This window comes from Palaemon carinicauda, chromosome 2 (assembly GCF_036898095.1).
Source record: "Palaemon carinicauda isolate YSFRI2023 chromosome 2, ASM3689809v2, whole genome shotgun sequence".
NCBI classification, from domain to species: Eukaryota; Metazoa; Arthropoda; class Malacostraca; order Decapoda; family Palaemonidae; genus Palaemon; species Palaemon carinicauda.
The window spans coordinates 128,564,665-128,589,492 of record NC_090726.1 but is presented as its reverse complement, the minus strand read 5'-3'; the positions used below and the strand labels follow the sequence as shown (position 1 = coordinate 128,589,492).

General features: G+C 41.7%; 1 protein-coding gene across 3 annotated transcripts in view; it reads right to left on the bottom strand.

Annotated features, from left to right (window-relative positions):
• Positions 1-22,640: 22,640 nt before the first annotated feature.
• LOC137621300 (gastrula zinc finger protein XlCGF8.2DB-like) overlaps positions 22,641-24,828 on the bottom strand; it is an 82,337-nt gene continuing 80,149 nt past the window's right edge. For all 3 annotated transcript variants that reach the window (XM_068351650.1, XM_068351652.1, XM_068351651.1), the window contains exon 2: positions 22,641-24,073. In XM_068351650.1, the coding sequence (XP_068207751.1) occupies positions 23,127-23,939 (813 nt within the window). In that variant the 5' untranslated portion in view covers positions 23,940-24,073 and the 3' untranslated portion in view covers positions 22,641-23,126. The remainder of the gene's footprint in view (positions 24,074-24,828) is intronic.

Genomic DNA, 24,828 nt, shown 5'->3' with positions numbered 1-24,828 from the left:
GTAGCGCGGGGACGCACAGCGTCTACTCCAGACTGTCTAGTCTGATGTGGGCGAGCAGAGGCAACCACACTGGGTTGCGGAGGTTGACGCACCGCGTCAAAACAAAACAACTTTGACGGTTGTTGTACCTCGCGAACGTCAACGGAAGGTTCCGTGCGTCGCTGAACGTCAACATGCGGCTGGCAGGGTACACTGGAACGCATGGGTGGCGGGACTCTCTCAGCTGGAGTGCGCAAGAAGGTCGCCTCAGCGTCCACAGGACGCACAACCGTGGTTGGTTGTAGGCAAGAGGTTGGTGCAGCAGCAACCTTCTCCGCACGAAAGTCCTGCATCAGAGACGTTAATTGGTACTGCATGGTCTACAGCAAAGACCACTTAGGGTCTGCAGGAGCAGGTGCGGCGACAGACGGTGTAACTGCCTGAGGCGGTACCGCTTTGCCTCTCTTAGGAGGTGAGCAGTCATCGGAAGACTGCAGCGAGTCCGAACTGACCCAGTGGCTACAACTGGGCCGTTGGACTTGCGCGGAAGGGACCGACTTGCGCTTAAGAGGTCGTGAGACCTTGGTCCATGGTTTCTTACGAGAAACCTCTTCCGCAGACGAGGAATAAATGGGCTCTCTCGTCTCTGTGTGGGTGGGGCGATCTTGGGTAGATACGCCCGAAACCACGGAGGGAACGTCTGTTCGCTGATTAAAGCCTCTCGAACCCATTGGTCGTACGACATTGCTTCTCCCCTGGACTTGGGAGCTTGCAAGAGGTCCCGGACTAGGAGGACGACAGGCACGAACAGACGAACCCTCAAGCGCAACACTATCCACAACACTATCACTCACTTTATCACTTCCCACTGCACTCTTACACTTCAGCTCCTTGACGTCCGCCATGAGCTGGTTATGGTCACTAGCCAAGGACTCAACTCTCTCACCCAGAGCTTGGATGGCACGCATTATATCAGCCATCGAAGGTTCCTGAGTGCCAGAAGGGGGATTAGGAGCAACCACTACAGGGGAAGGAATAGGTTGTGGGGCATGAGGAGAGGAAAAATCAACTGAACGAGATGAACTTCTCCTGACTCTATCTCTCTCTAGCCTACGTGTATATTTCTGGAATTCGATAAAATCGAATTCCGAAAGCCCAATGCATTCCTCACATCGATCTTCCAATTGACAGGTTTTATCCCGACAATTGGAACAAACGGTGTGAGGATCGATAGAGGCCTTCGGAAGACGCCTTGAACAGTCCCTAGCATTACACTTCCTGAATTTTGGGACTTGAGAAGGGTCAGCCATTTTGAATTGGTCAAAGGGGAATTCAAAAACTATCCAAAGTCATCAACAAATAATCCGATATCAAAAAAAGAATGCAAGGATTTATTAAAGAGAAAGCCTGCACAGCGAAAGCTCAAAACTAGAAACGTGTACTTCACCAAATAGTTGTGAAAACAAATCCAGTTAGCAACAGCGAATTAGTAGGTCTTGCCGGTAGCACGACAGAGAGAAAATTGAGTTCTTTGTTTACAATGAATACTGAGTACCTGCACGACAGATGGCGCTGTTGAAGTACACCCCCTACCTGCATAGCGATCGCTGGCGGATTTTTTACGTAGAGTTTTCTGTCGAGCAGCAGAGCTGCAGCTTATATAATCACCGGCTAAGTTAAATATTGAAAATTACCATTGCAGGATGATATAAGATTTTTTCATTTCTACTAAACTTTAATTCTAAATATTGAGCATAAAACCCCACAGTGAAATAGGAAATGAAATATCCCTTTACAGCCAGTTGGCTCGTACATCAGAGAATCAATGCCGGTGACCTTTTAATTGTAACCACTGGCTCTGACCTGATTTTTTTCCCATTAACAAATAAGAGATAGAGTACTGTATTATCATTATTATTATTATTATTAGTAGTAGTAGTATTACCTAAGCTACAAACCTAGTTGGAAAAGCAGAATGTTATAAGCCCAAGGGCTTCAACAAGGAAAAATAGGCTAGTAAGGAAAGGAAATAAATAAACTATGTGAGAAGTAATAAACAATTAAAATAAAATATTTTAAGAACACTAACATAAAGCGTATCTTTCATATACTGTACTGTATAAACTATAAAAAAGGCTTGTCAGCCTGTTCAGCATAAAAGCATTTGTTACACAAAAATATTTCTTTATAAAAACAACAAATTGATGGAAGCTTTGAGGGGAACTTAGCTCTCAAGATATGGAAAAATATTCATGTTTTATGCAGTAAATTCATCTATACAAAATGAAGTAGTGAGGGTTAGAACAGGTGTAAGAAATGATTTACCAGGTAGAATGGATATGAATATGTTGAGGTGGTTTACCATGTTGAGAGAATGGAAAGTGGCTGTCAGCGAAAGAAGGTGATGAATGCAAGAGCTAAGGTATGGATGGATGGAGTGAGAAAGGCTCTGGGTGATAGGAGGATAGATGTGAGAGAGACAAGAGAGCGTGCTAGAAATAGGAATGAATGGCGAGCGTTTGTGACGCAGTTCCGGTAGACCTTGCTGCTTCTCCGATGCCTTGGTGGTGGATAATGGGGGAGGGTGGGCTGTGGCACCCTAGCAGTAGCAGCTGGGAGGAGCGGAGGGAGGAAAGGTCCCCTTTTGTTCAATTGCTTGATGTCTGCTAACCCCCTAAATTGGGGGAAGTGCCTTGGTAAATAGATAGAAAATCTGCTTAAATAAAATTAACAAATATGACATTGTTGGAAGTACTGAAAAATAAAAAATAATGATAATAAGGAATGAGAAGACACAATAAGAAAAGGTATAAGGAATAAATATGGGCTGAAATGAACAATAAAAATATGTGAATAACAGAAATTAAAAGCAAACAGAAAAGAAGGAAGAAAGAAAAATGAAATATTAAATATTTTACCGAATGTGGACATGTCTTGATTTTAATTTTAATTACTTAAACTAAATGCTTGTAATCTATTATGCAGGAAGGAATCAATAATATTAAAGGGAAATAAGCTGAAAATTAGATAAAAAAGATGAAAGGAAGTAAAGTGAATTGAAGAGAAATTAAATTTAATGTAATAAGAGGGTGGAGGGAAATCACTTTTAAGTAAAAATTATACATAACATTAAAATCAATAATAAAAACAAATATGGTATTGTGAGAATAGAATGAAATTTAGAAGTAGCTTATTTAGTGTTAAAGATGATTTAGGAGTTTATTAAGGAAGGGATGTAAAGATAGGTACAGTACTTTATTTTACAATTACTGTAGTAAAACCTACAGTACAACTAGTCAACTATGTGAAAACAATGTAATGTATTATTTGTGGAGTTAGGGGACCACATGATGGCAGTGGTTAAGGGAGCTAGATTTCATTGACCAGCAGTACGGAGTTTTTTGCTCTTCGCGATTATGGAGGACTGACTGTATGTCATGTAGAGAAACCTGCATACTAAGGCACAGCATTGTGGAGTAGGATGGACAGTTCCTTTGTCCAAAATCGAGCCTAACATGTGGAGTTTTCATTCCTGCTTGTGCTTCACCAAATTAACCCTGTTGCAAATGGGCCCAAGTATGTGATTGGAAATCAATGGCAGAGGAGAAAAGAAATAGAAATCCTACACCACAATCCCACTCCCAAGTATGCATGTCTCTCTACAATAAATGTCCTTAACAACATTAAATATGGGCCTAATTTAAAGAAAAAAAGATTGCTCAAACACAAGAAAAAAATTTTAAAAGTAACAAATTTTAAAATTAGTATGTATTTTTCCTAGTTATACAAACCTGAGTCCTTTAAAATAGTGAATGTCTTAAGCGAAGCCGAAACGGCCGTTGAAATCATTAACAAGGTAGTTAACAATAAGCAGTGAGTATGGTTGAGTAGCCACACACACTCTTCTGTCAATAATTCTTCAATTTTGATCTTCAGGTTAGGAAAGAGAGGGGTGGTTGAGGTGGAAAGTTCATCTTTGAAGGACTTATGTTTGCATAGCTAAGCAAAACACAAATTTGATTACCAAACATACTTGTTCCTATCTATATACAACCCTTTCATCACTTAAAAGTGTGTATACTGACATATAGGCCAGTAGAAAGAACTCATAGAACCAAAACGGTTGGTCCTTTTCTTTCCTGGAATATAAAAGTTTCTCTGGTTACATGCAGGAGAGATGGAGATGACTCTAGCAGCCTCCTATCAGGAAGTTATAGGGATGAGTAGGCTGATAGGGTCTGCCCAGTATTTGAATATGTACCTAGTACTCGGCCAGTGAAGGAATCTTCTTTCCACAAAGAGGAAACCCAATCTGGAATGAAATACCTGACATTTGATGGCCAATGGGCTGGTGTTCATTCCACAATAATAACCGGCCCCTCATCAAAGAAAGAGGGGGGAATACTAATAGAATGAAGCCCAATGCCAGTTCCAACATGTAATGGTATAACTACTTCATCCACCAGTGAGGGGAAGGAGAGAAGTAGAAGAGCCAGTCATTTTACCTTCCATTTAGATTTATTTCAAACACGTTATCATAGACAAGATGCATTTTGTTCTGTGTGGAAGATGGGCTGGCTAAGCAACTACTTGAGCAGCCTTTTAGGGCCAAGACCAAAAGTGTTAAAGGACATGTGGGTACACTCCCTAAAATAAAAGACTCTCTAGGTTGTTTGGCACTTTCAAACTTCTTCATCACCTGTCTGATTGCAAGATTTTTCAGAGTCCAATGTAGGACCAATACCCCTAATATTGGAAGGTCTAGTTCAAAGGTGGTATCTTGACCCCCTTAATGGTTGAAGCAAATGCTCTAGATTGTTTCACAAAGCTAGAAAGTTACTATTTTTTTTACACCTCTTTCTTGCAATAGCATCTCCTTTTGATTACTGCTAGGAGCTTTATTAAGCGAGGGGATGGAGAAGGTCTCGGATCTGGGTCATGATTGCCAATGAATTTGGACGCAAAACTAAAGAGTCCACCTTCCAACTTTCAATGTGGGTTAGTACAAGAGAGTCCTTGCATCTCGTCGACTCTCTTTGCTAATGCTATGGCTAGCAAATAGATAATCTTGAGAGTCAATCTGTCTGATGACCTCAAAGCTCATACAGGGTACACATAAGACTTTAGAACATTAGTCACATCCCCGCTGGGGGCTTGAGGTTCCAGGGCAAGCAAAACTGCTTGAAGCTGTTCAAAAGCACAGACAACCTCCTTGAGGAGGAGAGGCCTATAATCTTGAGTTGGAAGATCAGGCTCAAGGATGAACAGTAACCTTTCAAAGCCGCAATCGAGAGGCCCTTCTAAAGGAAGATCAATGAGTAAGACCACAATTTGCACTAAAGATGCTAACAGATTGGAATAACACTGGTTGTGACCACCTGGGAGCAACATGGTTCATCCTAACCTCTTGGTTGATCAGCTGGGGAATCAGGCTGAATGAAGCAAAGGTGTCATATGATCCCATATGTGTTAGAAAGCATCCTCTAAGACAGATCATGGATTGAGAAGATGAAACAGAACACCATGAGCTTCCTTTTAGCCATATGGTGAAAAGGTCAATTCCTGGTAATCCCCACAAGGCAAGACACTTTTCTGATATGTAAAGATGTAGGAGCCACTGCAATCCTACAAACTGTCCCTGGAATGTATTTGGCTTACAGCTCTTTGGTGTGATTCACTACATGGATGTGCATGTGCATTGTCAACTTGCAAGGAGGTAGTGAAACTATGCCTCCTTCCCTGTTGAAGTAAGCTACTGTGGTGGTGTTTTTGCACATCAACACTAGCAAGAGTTTTCCCTAACATTCTTGAAATATTTGTATCTCCATATTATTCATGTGTAGATGCATTTCTTCAGCTAACTACACACCTGACGTGACCAGGTGATAGCTCCACCCCTTATTCAACATATCTGAGAACAGTTGCATGTCTGGAGGCAGGGAGTTGACAGGGATTCCCCTGGTGAGGTTTCCTTTGCTCCACCACAAGATAAGATTGGCTCGTACCTCCTGCCACACTGGAACATAACAGAACAGGAGATTTCTGGAGGCTGATCAGTAATACAGTGAACCCTCGCTACTTCGCGGTTCGACCATCGCGGATTCACCACTTCGCGGATTTTTTTCATAACCCATGTCTATACATATATTGCGGATTTTCCGGAAATATCGAAAATACCGCGATGTGACCGATGGTGCGAGATTGGAGAAAGTAAGGAAAATTGAATCATGATTGATTTTCAATATAAATGAAACTTTGAGGAGCAACAAAGATATCATTTGTTAGAGAGATAGAGAGAGGTAAGGAATGGGAGGTAGTGAAAAGTAGCCCACAGAGAGAGAGAGAGAGGTAGAGAGAGAGGTAGAGAGAGAGAGAGAGAGAGAGAGAGAGAGAGAGAGAGAGAGAGAGAGAGATAGGTAGAGAGAGAGAGAGATATAGGTAGAGAGAGAGAGAGAGAGAGAGATAGAGGGGGGTTTAAATGTAATAAACAAAAAAATTTGATAGGTTATAACACATTGGTGCTTATGTAATATCAACTGTATACTGTAGACGGTTTGAATAAGTTAAGAAATGGTATAAATGATACTTTGTTAGTGTATTCGTACACACTCAAGAGCGGCAGCTAGATGACAGCTGATCTAATCACAGCCAGAAGTAAAAAAAAAAAAAGTCAACAATACTCGATTTTTAAAACACACCCGAAATTTAAAAACAAAAGTACACGCTTTCTTAATGTGCAATTAACTATTTAAAGAGTGGCAATTTTCTAGAATAAAATGATATTTCCCCAAAAATAGTGGTTTGCTGATGAAATCGGATGCCCTATTTTTAGCTATGATTGAAATGGATGTAGACTCGGCCTAATTATTTCGTTTCGTATTTAATTGACACTAAGAAAACTAATTTTAGTTTCTTCATCTAAATGTAAGTATTGTATAACACGAAGAGAGAGAGAGAGAGAGAGAGAGAGAGAATGAATCAGCTGTTGTAATCAAATGGCGTGTTTTTGTTTCGTGAGAATTTCATCGCCACGACTTTAACAACAACATACTGTACTGAACTTTACAGTATTATACAGACTACTGTAATATGATAAAGTAAAATATTTGTAATCTATTTTATATGAAATGGGGCTATTTTTGTTTTGTTTAAAATTTACATTTACGTATGTAAAACAACTCTCTCTCTCTCTCTCTCTCTCTCTCGTAGATTGTTTTCCTGCTTTGCTACGTATGTATGATTTTATATAGATACGGTAAATAATATTTGTAATAACATATTTTATAAAAGCTTTTACTGTAATATCATTATTTATTACTTTCATCATGCGGGTTAAATTCCTTAGTTTGTTTACTGAGCGTACTTTATGACGCCGTCGTTTCAGGCGGCGTCATAAAGAAAAAAATTTCATTTGGAAGTCCTAAGAAAAATTAAGTAAAACATTAGTAATAACCAAATCAACATACTGTACTGAATAATCAATATAATTGATGCAAAAACTAACCTATAAACAGATGTGTAAATGCATCTGTTTCTTCATTAGGATCAGAGATAAACGTAAACAAAACATTGGTTGCCATTTTTTATCGTGCTTTTTGGCGTGTTTAGGAAACGCATGATATAAAGTCGCCTTTAATATTTGTGCCTGTTTTAGTTTAGGGTACTGTATTACATGCATTAAGTGTTCTGTACATTAAAGGGTAGTTTGTTAACAGTACTACGTACAAGGGAAGGTTTTAAAAGTCTGAATATACATGTTAAATAAATAGGTAAATATGGTGTTACTACTTCGCGGATTTTCACCTATCGCGGCCGCGTCTGGAACCTATCTACCGCGATAAACGAGGGTTCACTGTACTCTAACACAACTGTAGGGATCTTTGATAAAGATGTCTGTGATTTCCTGAGGAATGAGCTTCTCCAACATGGAAAAGTGGCCAAGAAGTCTTTGCTAATGTTAAGCTGGAAGTACCATCTTGGACAGCATGGTCGCACTACCTCTCCGAACTTGCTGACGTAATCGTCTGAGGGAAAGATTCTTGCTGCTGTTGTCTATCAGCATCCCGATATCTCAGCCACTGCTTGGTGAGACTCCAATTTATCAAGATCTCCAGACTGAAACAAACTGTAAGAATTTGATCTCGATCCTGTAGCAACTGCCTCTCTGAGGAGGCAAGGATAAAGAAATTATCGAGATATAGTACATCAAAAGACATCTCCCATAAGAGGCCTAAATTGCCCCCAATGTGAACATTTGAGAAAGTGCCTGGAAGACAGTTCACAGTCCTATACATAGGGTTTTGAACTGGTACCCCATTCTGTCAAGAAAGAAACGCAGGTACTTTTGAGAGGACTGATGAATGAATACTTGGAAGTACCCATCTTTCAGATTCACTGAAAGCACGAAGTCTCCTTCTCTGACGGAACTCAGTACAGTTTGTACTGTTTCCATTCTGAACCTGATTGCTGTACAAACTGTTTTGGGAGAGAGCTGTCAATGACTGGTTTCAGCCTCCAGTTGACCTATCTACCATGAAGAGTCAATTTTTGAAGCCCAGAGATCCATCTTGAAATTCTTTAAGCGCAACCTGCTCCAACATTCCTTTCGTCTCTGTAACAATGCAAGGGTTTTCGGCCATGTTTGGGGGTGCAGTAGTTACAAACGCTATTGGTTTACCAGATAGGGGAGGAGCGGCAGTCTAGAAAAGGTAATTAGTACCCATCCCAAGGACACTCACTACATAAGTGTCCGCCCAGTGTCTGACAGGTTACCCAAAGGCATTCCCCGACATATGACAGCAAGAGAATGGGAACCAATATAAATTTTGCCCTCTAACTTTCCCTTCCTAAACTGGTCAGGTTGGGAGTGTCAAAGGGCAGTGCAAACAGGATCCTTCCGAGAGGAAGAAGTTGCGGGGGATCCTGATTGGCCGTACAGAAAGTTGGGGTGACCTTCCTCCACACCGTTCCTGCAGGCATGGCCGCACCCAAAAGTTTGTCTACAGAAATTCCTCACGGTTTTGAAGGAGGCTGTAAGGTGGATAGGAATTCCTGCACAGCAGTTCTCCAATGCAGCCTCTATGTTAGTCCTTGGAAAGTGACATTTAAACATGCATTGAAGCATTTTTAAGAGCCAGTACTACCTTTGGACTAACGTCTTCAAAACCTAGCTGACCCATTGGTTTGCTGTCTGGTGTGCTACAAAATTCACTGCCTTTTCAATAGACACTATGGGTCTCTTGTATTTCTCCAGTCTAGAGGATAAACTAGTCATCTACACTTTTCGTACATCACAAAATACTGGCCAAGCCATGACACTGCTTAAAGGATGGTCATGGCTGAAGTCTCCATGGCCATGGTATTTGGCCAAGATTAGGTATCTTTGGGTCAAGGGAATCATGAGGGCCATCATCCCTGTCCTGCAGCGGACTGTGCATCTCTGGACAGTCTGACTATTGGGGTAGTAGTCAAGTAAGCCTACCAGACCTTATGGACTAGCCTAGTCAATTGAAGGATTGCATAGCCAAGCAAAGGCCCATGCCTCTCGGCCAGCCTGGCTATCTGGGTGGTTAAGCCAGCCCTTAACTAAATTATATCTATATTAATTTTATCTAATGTCCATGGCTAAAAGGTTTCTCTCATTTTTCCCACTTCTTTTTTCTTTGCATTTGTCTTTTCATTTCTTTTATTCATGCATTTTTAGTTCATTTTAGTCTACGTTTATTCATCATACCTTTCCTTGTTCCATATCATCCTCATTGACTTTTGTATATCTTATCATCATTATTCCACTATATTCTACCTGTATTCATTTTATTTAATGTAGATTTTGAATAGATGAATTCACTGCGTAAAATTTTATATGAATTTTGTTTTCAGTCTTTTACTAGACCATTTTCACACCTTGGTGAACCCTTTCACACTTGTATGAGAACAAGTAGTGGCCTGTTGCATTTTTAACCTTCGTACCCCATCCACAACATACTGATTATTTGTTTTTTAATAAAATAATTTTCATAAAACTTTCTTATCAGTTAATGAAAAAATTTCCATTTTTTCATTAAAAAGAACTCTTGAAAAATATCATAACATGAGAATATGAAATATGTTCAGCTCTCGTTACAAAAAATTCTAAATTAATAATAAAACACCTCAGTCAGAACTTCCTGGTCGGGAGAAAACGTTGATGTTGACATAGAGTAATTAGCTTTAACAAGCTAACTGCTGTTAAAAGAAATTTTATATTGGTTTGACTGTGGTGTTTCATTTTCATAAGGTATGTTATTATTGCAAAGAGTTGAACATATTTCATGTAATCATATTATGACACCTTTAAAGAGCTTTCTTAAGAGAAAAGTCCATTTTGTATTGTTTTTTACAAATAAGTTATCATATAATCAGAAATTTTATATAGATTTTAATTTCATTATTCTTTAACCTGAAATAACATACTTCATCTAAATGAAAATTATTTGAGCCTATGATAAAATAAGAACCATTAAATTCCTACAATTTCTATTATTTCAAGAGTGAGAGAGAATATTGGAATCTTTTTATATCACTGATGATATATTACAATAATTTTCGTCATGAATTATAAAATATTACATAATCATACAGAGCGGTGTATTATGTTTTATAGTCTCTTAATAAGTTTCACTGGCAATATCTTTATAGTATGAGTATCATATGACATAAGTACCAATTAGTTAGCAGGTTTTGGAACTGAAGTTATTGTGTATGTTTGCTCTCTTCATTACTCTTACTATTACCAATATCATACAACAAGGTATCATCTTATACTACAGTAATATACTGTATAGCATACAATAGTGTACTTTTAATTTTTATACTTAACAGTTTAGTGTAGTACAGTACATCAAAATGCTTATATGTATAAGAGAGAAAGCTGATATTAATATTGCCAGTAGTTACAGGTTTATAATGTACTATACATCATTATAACTGTGAAAAACATTCACTGCTGTAGTGTATTTTACATTTACTTCACTATTACATTTCTTAGGTAAAGCTTTACGGATGGTAAAAGACCATACTTAAGAGTTTATATTGCCTAACAGGAGGAATCCTTGAAACATAATGAAAGTGGGCAAAAAAGGTTTTACCATAAAGTCTCTCAGCATTGTCATTTCAAGAATGGTGCTGGAGAAGAATTAGACTTCTTTCTTCCTCAAAGAATACCACCGCCTTTTAACAGGAGTCCACGATTTACATTACTGTATGGGGAAAATTGCAATCTTGATTCCCTATAAAAATGCAGAATGAGTGTGGATATATCACTGATTAAGCCATAAACCAATGCAGTGTCCATCCTTTTGGCCGTATGCGATTCCTGCTTCGTTCCATTATTAACATGAAGCTAAAAAGTATTCAACCTAAGAATATGAGAAAAAGATTATACAATCTTGAACAAGACACAAAAGTAGGCTACACCTATACTTGTTGCAGCTACATATAAAAGAGATGAATCATTGACAGTAGAGTGAGTGGGGCTACTCACCTATGGTCACTGCCTGTCGTTAACTATCTCGTTAATGATTTCAAAAGCTGTTCTAGCTCTGCTGAAGACATTCCCTATTTCAAAGGACGAAAGATTTGTATAAGAGCAGGAACATATGAAATAAAATTGAAAAGGAACAGTCCTGACATTTAAAACATACTAAATGGAAAATCTAGTTAATACTGTACTTAACAAATTAAAGTTTGCATTTGTATAAAGCATTGTATCAAGTCCAGATCTGCCCATCTTCATAGCAGCTTTGAAGTTTTCACCATTTCTAACTTCTTCAGTAAATGTATATTCTGTAACACTTTTGTCCCCCTACTGTACAAAATATACTCTTAAAATTTATTGCTCTTTTTCTCCTGTCCTAGTAAATTTGCATGTATTTTACTCCAGTTATTCCTCTTTGTCCATTAACAGACCTTACTTATATGTTTTTGCATTTGCATATAGGAATACAAAATTCTTATTCATTCTTCCCTTCATTAACTTCTTTATAAAATGAACATAGAATTAAGAGGCTCCATGCATAATACAGTAAATTCTTATTGAAATAAATATATCAAATACATAAGAGCAAGGAAGTTGCTGGACATAATAAAATTGGTGACTAATATTTGTACTAAACATGAATACACCAAGAACAATGAAATTTGTACAGATGTCTTATGTATTTTACAGTAGATCATGACAAAAACAATATCAACATAAGTACAGTAGTAATTGTCCTTAAAAGCATGGATATCCTAAACCATCCACCATACGAACTTTGAAGGAATGAACTTCCGCCAATATGAATGTCTCTAAAGATAATAACAAAAATTAAAAATTATGGCTGAATTTCAAAATGTGCTGTTAAACAATAGCCAGATTCACCACACTGGCATTATTGGAAAATGAAAAAGTTTTATGAAAATCATCGATAAAACACATTTGAGAGAGCGCGGATATTGCATAAGAAATAAACTGGAATCCTTTTAGTTCATAAATAAAATTATGAAATATTTAAAAATGATGCAAAATAACTGCATAGATTCTTCTTACAAATTGTTAAAATATAGAAAAATGTTCATTTCAAAACTTCCTGCACTCGCAGTAACATTACAGTGATAGATAAACTTTCATAATTCTTTGTGGTTGATATCACCCTTTAAAATATTATATAAAAAGACTAATATTAATTAAAGGGTACTTTAAAGTCATCAAAAATCAATGGATACTACAGCATTATAAACTGAAAGAATATTAAAATCTTAATTTATATTTACAGTGAAAACTCTATATGTTTTCTTATATCCTTTCTCATCAGCTAACTGTTAGCCATTGTTGTTAGCTATATCTGCACTGCTTTCATATACCATATCTATTTGCATTTCAAGTCCAAAGATTCAATAATTTTTCAATGCTATTACAATTTTAGTTTTATTCTGAATCTTATTTTTTACATTTCAAAATACTAAAGAAAATCTAATATATAAAAGGTAGGTAAAAATAAATGAAATACTATATAGACAGTTTGGTTACCATATGCCAGCTGTTATTCCTTACACTGTAATTTCTATTACCAAATTTTTTTTTTTTTTTTTTTTTTTTTTTTTTATCAAGATTAACATTTTCATTGAATCTGGTCAAGTTAGTTTTGAAGATTGTGCATCTAATATTTACTTTATTCTTTATTGATAATGCTTGTTAGTTTGATAGCATAATTACATAGAAATGCAGCTTAGCTCAACAGCCTCGACATAAAAAACGGATTTTGAGCGAAGCGAAAAATCTATTTTTGGGTGAGATAGCCATGGCGTCCTGATGGAGGGTTCCTTTTTGGTAGCTTCCTTGGGTAAATAACTACTAAGATATTCCCAGAGAATTTAACCACAGGTTATCACAGAATTCTAACTTCTGGAGCGAGTATCCTAAAGGTTTCCCTTTTAAGACATCGTATATCAACAGGGGACGCATGTATTAACGCGCCACATAGCTATCTACACCCCGAACAGAGTTAAGGCTTCGGTGTGTAAAGGCAGAGAATAGCTGGGAGCCGTTCCATAGCTAATCTCATCCGTGGCTACTTTTGGTACTCGAGACGTAAACAAACGGGCGCCATTGCTTGAATGACGTCACGTTCGTCTTCATCCTAAAGCCAGTTGCTTGCCGATCACCATGATACAGCAGAGCAGGGTGGGACCTAAAAACTGGACGAAGTAGCAGGGAGGGTCCATCAGGACGCCATGGCTATCTCACCCAAAAATAGATTTTTCGCTTCGCTCAAAATCCGTTTTTCGGGCTCAAGCCATGGCGTCCTGATGGAAGAATACCAGAGAATCAATGTATCGTGGTAGATTTTCCCCTATTGGTAAGTGCCAAGGGCTTTGAACAAATTAGCATAGTAATCTTAATAAAGAACCGTAGGGAAGAATCTTCCTGCCCCCCTTGGCAGTGAAGTTCCCACGGGCCATGCCGAGGTCAAAGTGGTTATTGAAGGGCTATTCACCTTGTTAGAAGAACCTGAAGAACTTGGAGACGAGACTGAATGGTTGGCATTCGTATCGGAACATTCTGGAAGGCAGACAGGTGGTGGTTGGACACTGTGTGCTGAGAAGGTTGGTTTCATCTCCAGGGTATGAAGAGTAAGTATTCGTATTGGAATATTACTTTGTAAGAGTGAATATAAAATAAGGGTTAGGACCTTAAAATCTCCATGAACCATGAGGAAAGGGGATAATAAAACTATGACAGGCATGTATTTCATAGTAAGTAGGAGCGGATTGAGATGCACAAGTAATAAAATAGAAATTTTATTTCACAGTTGCAGAAATTAAATGAATTACAGCAATAAGTAAAGTTAATTTACAGAAATTATAATGTACATAGTAATAAAGACTTGCTCTTGAATCTGAAAGGGAATTTCAAATTTATTAGTAGGCACTCGTCCTCGAGGAACGTTAGTCTTTAATTAAAACACATCATGCTCTAGGCATGCGGCACTTGTGTGACAACTATGACATTTCACCTGGGATAAGAACAGTTATAAGAAAGCACTAAGTGTTTTCGACATCACTATATATCGCTCGAGGGTCAACATAGGCACCCGAAGAGTTAGAGTCCCAAGTAACTAGTGCACTGTTCTATGCAGAGTTAGGTGCAGGTTTCATAACACTACCTGCGGCTACCACAAAATGTTTGACTTCGTGCACTTGTTTCGCATAATGTTTGAAGAAAACACGCGAGGACTTCCAGCCTGTGAAGCTCTTAAGGCTTTCGAAGTCCATACTCTGAAAGAAATTCAGAGACGATGCAACTTTTCTAGGATCGTGACCAGCGGGTGTACTGTTGGGATCCGCTCTGCGAATGAAGTAGGTGATTTTCGCTCTTAATTGTTTCAGTGACAGGTCGCTGCCCGATGTTTCTCCTTTGAAGAGTTGGCCTCCACCAAAGTTCGAAGTTCTGCGAAGATAGACCTTGAGGCTCTCTACTGGGCATAAAGAGGCATCTTCCTTCAGGGGGCATATTCTCCAGGGGCCCCATCTTTTGGTGGGTAATTCATTTTTGGCGAGAAACGTCGGATCCGGGGAGAGGGTAATGTCTCCTGAATCAGTAAACAGGATATGACCCTCTTCTCTTGATAATGCCACTATTTCGCTGACTCGGGCTCCTGAGGCAAGAGCAAAGAGAAATATAACTTTCTGAGTCAGATCCTTGAGAGGGCATGAATCATTATCTAAGTTGGAGGCGAAATGGAGCACCTTGTCCAATGACCAGGAGATCGGTTTCGGTAGGGGTGCTGGGCGTAGACGAGCGCATGCTTTCGGCAGTTTATTGAAGATGTCGCTGGACAGATCAATTTGGAAGGCATACAATATTGGTCTAGTCAAGGCCGATTTGCAAGTTGAAATCGTATTGGCTGCTAATCCCTGTCCATGAAGGTGAATGAAGAAGGACATGCAGAAATCAATTGTGATTTCCTTAGGATTCTTCGTCTTGACGAAAGAGACCCATTTTCTCCAAGATGATTCGTATTGCCGTCTTGTGGATTCGGTCTTGTATTCCTCGAGGAAGTCTAGACTTTTCTTCGAGATCCCAAACCTCTTCTTTGCGGCTAGGGAGAGAAAATCATGAGATGAAGGTCCTTGATTTTCGATGATGAAGCGAAGACAGTCGACTTCTGTACTTGTTGGGAGAGAACTGGGCCCGGGAGAGGGATCAGCTTGGGCTGCAGCTCCAGGACCAGGGGGTACCAGTTGCTCCGGGGCCACTTGGGAGCCACTAGGGCCGCTGTCCCTTTGAAGGTTCTCAGCTTGGAGAGGACTTTCAGCAGAAGGTTGGTGGGAGGGAACAGGTAGATCTTGGACCATCTGTTCCAGTCCAGTGACATGGCATCCACTGCTTCTGCCTTGGGGTCCTCGTACGGGGCCACGTACCGAGGAAGTTGATTGTTGTCGCTCGTTGCGAAGAGATCTATCTGAAGTTCTGGGACTTGTTGGGAGATGAAGGAGAATGATCTTGCGTCTAGAGACCATTCCGACTCTATCGGGTTTGTCCGAGATAGAGCGTCCGCTGTCACATTGCGGAATCCTTGTAGGTGAACTGCAGACAGGTGCCATTTCTTCTTCTCCGCCAGACGGAAGATTGGGAGAAGCACCTGATTTATCTGGGGCGATCTTGAGCCTTGCCGATTGAGACATCGAACTACCACCGAGTTGTCTAGGGTTAGACGAATATGGATCGAGGGAGGCGGGGAGAGTTTCTTCAGAGTTAGAAGGACCGCCATGGCCTCCAAGATGTTGATGTGGAACGTCTTGAACAGGGGAGACCATGTGCCTTGAGCCTGTTTTTGGTGGGAGTGACCTCCCCAACCCTCCAGCGAAGCGTCCGTGTGGATGTTGAGTGATGGAGGTGGGTGTTGAAGAGGAATGGACCTTTTCAGGGCCTTTGCTTCCGACCACGGCTTGAGGAGAAGTCGAAGTCTGTTTGGGAGCCGTCTCTTGAGGTCTCTTCGAGCGATGGATGCAGAACGTCTCCAGACTCCCGCGGCATCCTTTAGCTGTGCACGAAGCACTGGGTTTGTTACTGAGGCGAACTGTAGAGAGCCTAGAACTCGTTCCTGCTGGCGTCTTGAGATCCGCTTGGATTTCAGTAGTCGCTTGACAGACCCTGCTATTTCCTTCCTTTTCTTCTGGGGAATGGAAAGGCGGTGTGACTGAAGGTTCCAATGGATTCCTAACCATTGGAACTTCTGAGCTGGAGAGAGGCGAGATTTCTTCGCGTTTATCTTGAATCCCAGGTGTTGTAGGTACTGGGTGACTTTGCTGCAGGATTTTACACAATCCTCGGGCGATGGAGCCCAAACTAGCCAGTCGTCGAGGTAGGCCATCACCTGGACGTCTCGGAGGCGGAGCTGTTGTACTATGGCGTCCGCCAGCTTTGTGAAGATCCGAGGGGCCACATTGAGGCCGAAGGGCATGGCCCTGAAGGCGTAGCTTTTCCTTTGGAGTCGAAATCCTAAGTAGGAGGAAGCGTGATGGTTCATCGGAATGTGCCAGTAGGCATCCGCCAGGTCTATGGAGACCGTGTAAGAACCTCGAGGCAGAAGGGTCCTTATCTGTTGAAGAGTCAGCATCTTGAACTTGTCGTTCGCTATGAACTTGTTGAGGGGGGATAAGTCCAGAATGACTCTGAGTTTGTCGGAGTCTTTCTTGGGGACACAAAACAGTCTCCCTTGGAACCTGGTGGACTTTACCTTCCTTATCACCTTCTTGTTCAAGAGATCTAGGACATATTCTTCCAGAAGGGGGGTTGATTGTTGGAAGAATTGCTGGAATGTTGGGGGTGGTTGAGTCCAACTCCAGCCTAGACCCTTCTTGACGATGCTGTGTGCCCAGGGATCGAAGGTCCAACGATCCTGGAATTGGCGGAGTCTTCCTCCCACCGGAAGCACTTCATTGCTTCTGGTGTCCCGAGGGCTTTCTGCCTCGGCCGCTAGCTCCCTTTCCTCCTCTGCCTCTGGAGGGACGGCGAGACGCGTCTCTGCCTGCACCTCTGCTTGAGCCTCTACCTTTGGGACGAAAGGTAGTCGTCTGTTGCTCGAAAGCAGGGGTGAAAACCGGTGACTGTGACAAGACCGGTTGGGTGACCAGCTGAAAGGTCTGCTGTGGCTGAGCTGCCACTTGGGAGGTAGCGGGTCCCGGAAACTGACGTCTTGGTTGACGTTGCTGGGGTTTCTGTTTGGAAGATTTCCTCTTAGGTTGAGGTCCGTCGTCCTGAGAGGATTTCCTCTTCTTTGACATGCCCCACTTGTGGAGAAGGTTCCTATTCTCCGTGGCGGCTTTGTCGGTGATTTCCTTCACAAGATCAGAAGGAAAGAGGTGTTTGCCCCAGATGTTGGAGGAAATCAGCCTCCGGGGTTCATGTTTCACAGTGGCACCTGCGAACACGAATTCACGACAGGCTCTCCGAGCCTTCATGAAGTGGTACATGTCCTTCACCAGGGTTGCCATGTGGGATTTGGCAAGTACCATGTAGTGGTCTGGTACTCTGGTGTCACAGGCCATGATGTCCAGTTGGACCTGGTGGGACATGGATGCTGCGAGCCTCTCCTTCGTATCTTGTTCCCGACGAAGGAGGTGATCGTTGAGTTTCGGGAGGTCTTCATTAAACTGACGTCCGGCGACGTCAGGATCTAGCTTTCCCACCACGAAAGTATGCTGGATGTCCTTCCAGTGTCGAGCGTCGGGGGGAGTGACTATGGAGAAGGGTCTGCACTCCTCCAGTGCAGGGCAGGCTTTTCCCTCTTCCACAGCCTTGAGGCACGCAGCGAAGGCCTTTTCCATGAATGGAAGGACTGCATTCTCAGGTGCAACGTAGGTAGGGTGCTTCTTGCTCAGGGCCGGAAGCTTAGAGCAGGTAAAACCCCTACTTTTAAACGTGTTGGCTAGCATAGCCTGGGCCTTCGCGAGATCGAACACTATCTCCTCTTTCGGTTCGGTCTCTTCTTTAGAGGCAGGTTCAGAGCGAAGTCGGACGTAACAGTCCGGGTAGGCCTCGAAATTTGGGAAGAACTCCACGTCTTCCAGGGGGACCGTGCCGATCTTGTCACTGACGAAGATCCTGCCGGTCGCTATAACCATATGCTCAGCATACCTCCATGGGTTGGCATGTGAGCAAGTGGGGAGATCCTTAACTGAGATCTTCTTCGGTTCTTTGGATCCTATCATAGACCTGATGAACTCCTGATTCTCCTTCAGCCTGTCGTCCATGATGGCTTTAATCATCCGGAGCATCTCTTGGGTGGATGGCAAGGGTTCCGGGGTAGTGGGGGTAGACGGGAGAGACACTTCCGTCGGTGTAGGAGTAGGGGCGGTGATGGAAGGAGGAGCGACCTCTTGCTCCGACTCGGCGTACTCCACCTGGTCTTCATCATCTTCAGCCCCTTGAGCCATAAGGGTCTTCTCCGTGTCTTCCGAGACATCCGACATGTGTTCATCATCTTCGGAATCCAGGCGGCACTCGTGCATGGACTGGGCCATGACTACATCAGGTTCCACTGTAATTTGGACAGTGGGGATCGAATCCTTGGGTACCACAGAATCAGGGGAGGCCTTAGGGAACAGAAGTGACCTCAATTCTTCAGTGGCCAGGTACGGTCCGGTGGCATTCTTCTGGAAGCCACGCACCCACTTGCGTAGCTTCTCCCGAGAAGTGTCCCTGACCTCCGCTGAGGGAGGGTTATGGAAGGCATCAACTAGGTGAGCCTGGCAGACCGTACAATTCAGTGGGTCCCAGAATTTCAAATCCCCTTTCTTGTTAGCACAAGGGACGTGAGTCCTGCAAGCCGTATGCCCGTAGAAGTGCGGGCGTTTCACAGCGCAGAAGTCGAAGTCACACTTCATCTGCTCCTCCTGTGGAAGAAAGAGAAAATGAGTATGGGGGGAGTCATAAGAATGGCTCTTAAGCTAAGTTAATATTAATCATTAATTTTAACTTGATAAAGGGTGTGATGCACAGAGGATTGAAAGAGTAAAGAAACATACTCCATGCATCTCGCCCGGCTGGCTACCGCAAGCTTCATCCTTGGATAATCCGAGGTGGCCGAAGGCACAGGATAGAATTCCCGCAGAATCCATAGGGTAATGGAATTCCATGGAAATTACCAAGGATAAGTTTGGGACTGAGGTCACTCAGTCCCAAATTAGGGGGCTAAATGATCCCCGAGGGTAACTGCTTCCGGCAACCAGCCGCGCTAAGATACACGCAGCATGCTGGAAATCTGAAGAATGCAAAAGGACAGCATGATTACTAATAGAACAGTATCAAGGTACTGATCCACTAACGTAAACAGGCCATCTGGTTGCAGTGTAGGGCTATCAGTATGAGGTGATAGCTAGTAGAAGGGGGTGCAAGTCGTCTTGACGCCTCCGGGGTCCGGCAGACCTCCGGCACGCCGGAGGCCGCTCCAGCAGAGTTTCTGGCATTAGTACAGACAGTATAAGTCAAGAGTAATACCAGGGTGGCGGCCGCCGGCACAGCGGCGGCGCGCCGGCTCCGGCAGCCGGAGGATGCCAGAGTGGTGACAGGATCAAGGATAGTTATGGCAGAACCGGGTTGCCGGCAGTGGATGCCGGCACTCCGAGGGCCGGCCGGCCAAGCTATGAGGGAGGTGAAGAGCCATCGGCTGGAAGCCGGCGGCAGGCGGCAGTCCCCCGGCACACGGAGGACTGGCGGCCATGGGGGTATGGAGGGAGTCACCAAGGTAGGAGGTGGGTATCACCGACAGTGGAGGCGGCAAGGGACCGGCACCCGGATAGTGAAAGAGACAGGGGGAGGGATGTAAGGAGTCCAGTCATGGACTCCCAGACATCCCCCCCTGAGAGGGTGTACCCATGATAGAGGCTGGCTCTATCACCCAGAAGCAGGGGCCGCAGAGGACCGGGAGCTAGGGTAGCCCAAGGGAGGGCTAGGGAGCACCCAAAGAGGGGGAGACCCCTGTATACAGAACACATCCAGTAGCTAACCCCATAGGACACTATGAAGGGTATATGTACCAGAGCGGACTGTTCGCAGAAGCTCCAGGTTGCCCTATCACTCCACCTTAAGGAGGAGTTGTAGGACAGGGGACAGATGGGTATAGACTAACCTAAGTATAGGCTAGGCTATACAAGAGATAGGTGGGGAGGGGAGAAGAGAAGAGTCTTCCATGAAAGGGGTTCTGTACCAGAGCGGCCACTAAGGAAGGGAGGACACTCCCTAACCTAAGGTAAGGCAGCCTGACTGAAACGGTGCATGGGTACAGTTTCAGCAAGGGACAGAATTACCCTTCCAAAACCTAACCTAGAGCAGGGCTGAGCGTCCTGAACTAGGAAGGATAGAAGACATATCGCTATCGCAGGACAGTCGTAGACTAGTCCTAGCCATAGAGGAAAGATAGCCGTTCCTCACTCTCAGGCGCAACCCTAAGGGGGGGTCATTCCCTTAGGGAGGACTGAGAGGCGATAAAATACTCTGGTAAGAGCTTGATCCCTTTACGTGGTAAGGGGAGCAAGGCTACGCAGAGGGAATGCCAAGGGCAGGGGGATGAAGGGAGCATATAGGGGTCCTACATGTAGGTTAGGTTAGGAAGGCACACTAACTAACCTATCCCCTATATGGTCCCTGAAGGCGAAAACACTTGCATCACAGTCAATAGTATTGTAAAATAATGCCACTATCTTCATAAATAAGCCTAGGATCACTGATAAATCATGCATGAACACTGATATACAGGCGCACTGGCCTGGGGGCTATAGTAGCCAACTGGTATAGGGTCAATCGATGACCGGTAAAAAAGCGTCAAAACACGATATAAAAGTTCCTAGCTATGAAGACTAAATAAACTAATGTTATCGATTAGTAATTGAGGCCGGAAGCGTTGTTGTGGCTAACTAAATAAGGCATGCAGAACAACAACGACGCCATAAAATGGCGGGTCCGGTAGAGGCACAGCTCTGCCACAAAACAACAATTATCTCGAAAAGTAATATTTACTTTACGGTCAGAGCTTAACTAAACAATACTGGAACCTTGTACTCAACTTTCCAGAAGAAGGCGAGGCCGAAGGTAGCGACATAATAAGGATGCAAGGCGATAAAGATAGCACAGGGAAAATCCGTCTAAGTAAGGCATGCTACTAGCAGAAGGATGGAGACGAACGTGACGTCATTCAAGCAATGGCGCCCGTTTGTTTACGTCTCGAGTACCAAAAGTAGCCACGGATGAGATTAGCTATGGAACGGCTCCCAGCTATTCTCTGCCTTTACACACCGAAGCCTTAACTCTGTTCGGGGTGTAGATAGCTATGTGGCGCGTTAATACATGCGTCCCCTGTTGATATACGATGTCTTAAAAGGGAAACCTTTAGATAACCTGTGGTTAAATTCTCTGGGAATATCTTAGTAGTTATTTACCCAAGGAAGCTACCAAAAAGGAACCCTCCATCAGGACGCCATGGCTTGAGCCCAAAAAATGCTTATGTACATAGCAAGAAGGCTTAAAAATGCAAGAAAAAAGTGGTTGGTCATTAACAGTAAGGAAAATAAAATATAGTGCCAATTAATCACTTCTTCAAATCAGTTAAGATACCGTATTAAAAATAAATAGTGTATATGAATTTCTGATATGGCTGTTATTTACGTCAGTGTACATAGGCACTAGCTAGGATTAGGATAATCAGCTAAATGAAACTTGAAAAGAACTTGAAATTGTTGGTCAGTAAAATGTGAATAAAATCCATAAATATACTGTATAATGAAATACAAATTCAATCAATATCTAAATGTAAGAATTCTTGTTACATTCACAACCTAGTTAACTACCAATAGCAGGATCAGCTGATGGAAAAGTGTGCAGGTTTGGAAATTTGTAGGTGGGTTGCGATTTGTTTAATCCCAATAATGTTGGACTAGCCAATTCCCAGCATTCAATAGCACTCTCAGAATAAATCTGGTTCGTATGGTGGTTGGTTGATGTACTTCACTGTAAAGTGTGTTTTCTATAACAAAAAAGCAACCCAAATACAACAGATACTTTGAGGAGCTAAACTTGTCTTCAGTCTTTGATTAATACAGATGTCTGCTTTTCCTTTGTGCTGGGTGTACAGAAAATAGTGTGCTTTTGAAAAAATTTAATTCTCGAAAGAATAGTAATAAGACAAACATCATAACCTTCTTTTAACTATAACGGTAAATTGTTTACCGTATATTTATCATACTAATATAAATCTAAAATAAATACAAATGACTATGATATGGGTAAAATTGCCATAAAACTGCTTTACGTTTTACTATTTTACCATGGGGAGCTAAATTCATCCATAAAAAGCATTAAGCAATGGAACTACAGTATAAAACCTTACACTGTGTACCTCAGTTGAACTGGTCACTCCTAAAACCAACAATTTTTAATAAAAACTTATATCTCATCATATGTACAGTAATAGCATAAATAAAATTCTCTATATAACTCTTACATGATACACCAAATATAGTATATTCATGTCCTACATAGAATCACATATACAGTACAGTACTGCAATTTTAACAAGTACACAGTATGCAACATAGTGCAATTACAACACACTTACTTATAGATATCATTAATATGCTTTCTTATGAAAACTTGGCGGAACTCTATCATCATTCTGCATATGAAGAGTCTTTGCATTTTTATCCTCATATATGAGATCTACACTACTGCCTGTGTGTACTTCAGGGCAATCAAGACTTTTCCCTCTGGAATCTGAACGGTCAGCTTTCTCAACTGCATGATTTTGCAGATGATTTTGAAAGAATCTTTTCATTGCATAACGCTTACCACAAATTGGGCATTCATGAGGCTTTTGGCACCTGTGGGTTAGCATGTGTTTCTGGACATGACTTTTCAAGGAAAATCCTCTATCACAAACAGGGCACTTGAATGGCCTTTCTCCAGTGTGTGTTCGCATGTGCTCTGTCAAACGATGATTTTGGTTACAACCTTTACCACAAATAGGACACACATAAGGCTTTTCACCTGTGTGGACTAGCTTATGCTTTGTTAGATGACCATTTTCTTTGAAACGCTTTTGACACACTACACACTCATACGGCTTTTCTCCTGTGTGAGTTCGAAGGTGCTCCTTCAAACGATTCTGCTTGAAACCTTTCCCGCACACTGGACAAACAAATGGTTTCTCGCCAGTATGAACTCGTAAGTGTTTATTTAGGTTACCTTTCCCCGCATATAGTTTCAAACAAATAGGACAGGTAATTAAATTTTTTCTTGTGTCAACCTCATTAAGGAAACTCAGATCAACATTAGATTGGGAAATCTCTTCTTCTACTTCTAATACAATAGACAGAAACTCTGTTGCATCCTGCGCTGTGAGTTCACCACACTCATTTTCAAGGATCTCTGCCTCACATTCCATCACTAACAAAATAGAGAAAGCATAGGTGGCAGAGCAGTTTATGGTATAAGGCCCCCATAAAAGTCAGGCATAATCTCTTGGAAGTTGCCTCAAACTCAAATGTGGCTTGCTATAGGATTATCCCTGTGCCTAACCTGTAAGAAATAAAAAAAAAAATCATCATAATGGTAAGAAAGTAAACTTACTGTTATTCAAAATTCCCTATATTTACTGTAGCAAAGTTTTCAAATACTTCACTAAATTAGAATTTTAATAATAAAATTTCCTATTTCTATACTTACCTGATGTTGATATTACTTTTCTACAGAAGACAGGATTAATTGACACTTACCCTTAAAATTGAAAAACTTTAAAATTTTCTCATTTTCTTTTGCTTTATCTGATACATGTACTCAATAAAGGAATAAAGCCTCTATCTCTAAGAGGCAGAAAGCCCATTTTGTAGTATTAGGAACTCTAGTTTTCAATATCGAAGTCAACTTTGATACAATGAGTCGGTGGTGAGCATATATTACATCAGGTGAGCATAGAAGAAATAAATTTTATTTCCATAAATCTCTCCTGATGTTCATATTGCTGACTTTCACACCTTGTTGGAGATGGGTTGCAATTGAAGGAAAGAGAAGGATTAAGTTGAGTTCTAAAAATTAAATTAGGTTAAAGTTACAAACCTTGTCTAGATTACTTCTCTAGCTTACTGTACTTTGATATAGCGTCTAAAATGTTATTTTCCTTAGTAAAATAAATTTTTGAATATACTTACCCGATGATCATATAGCTGTCAGCTCTGCTGCCCGACAGAAAAAACCTACGGGCGGAATACGCCAGCGATCGCTATACAGGTGGGGGTGTACATCAACAGCGCCATCTGTCAAGTAGGTACTTAAGT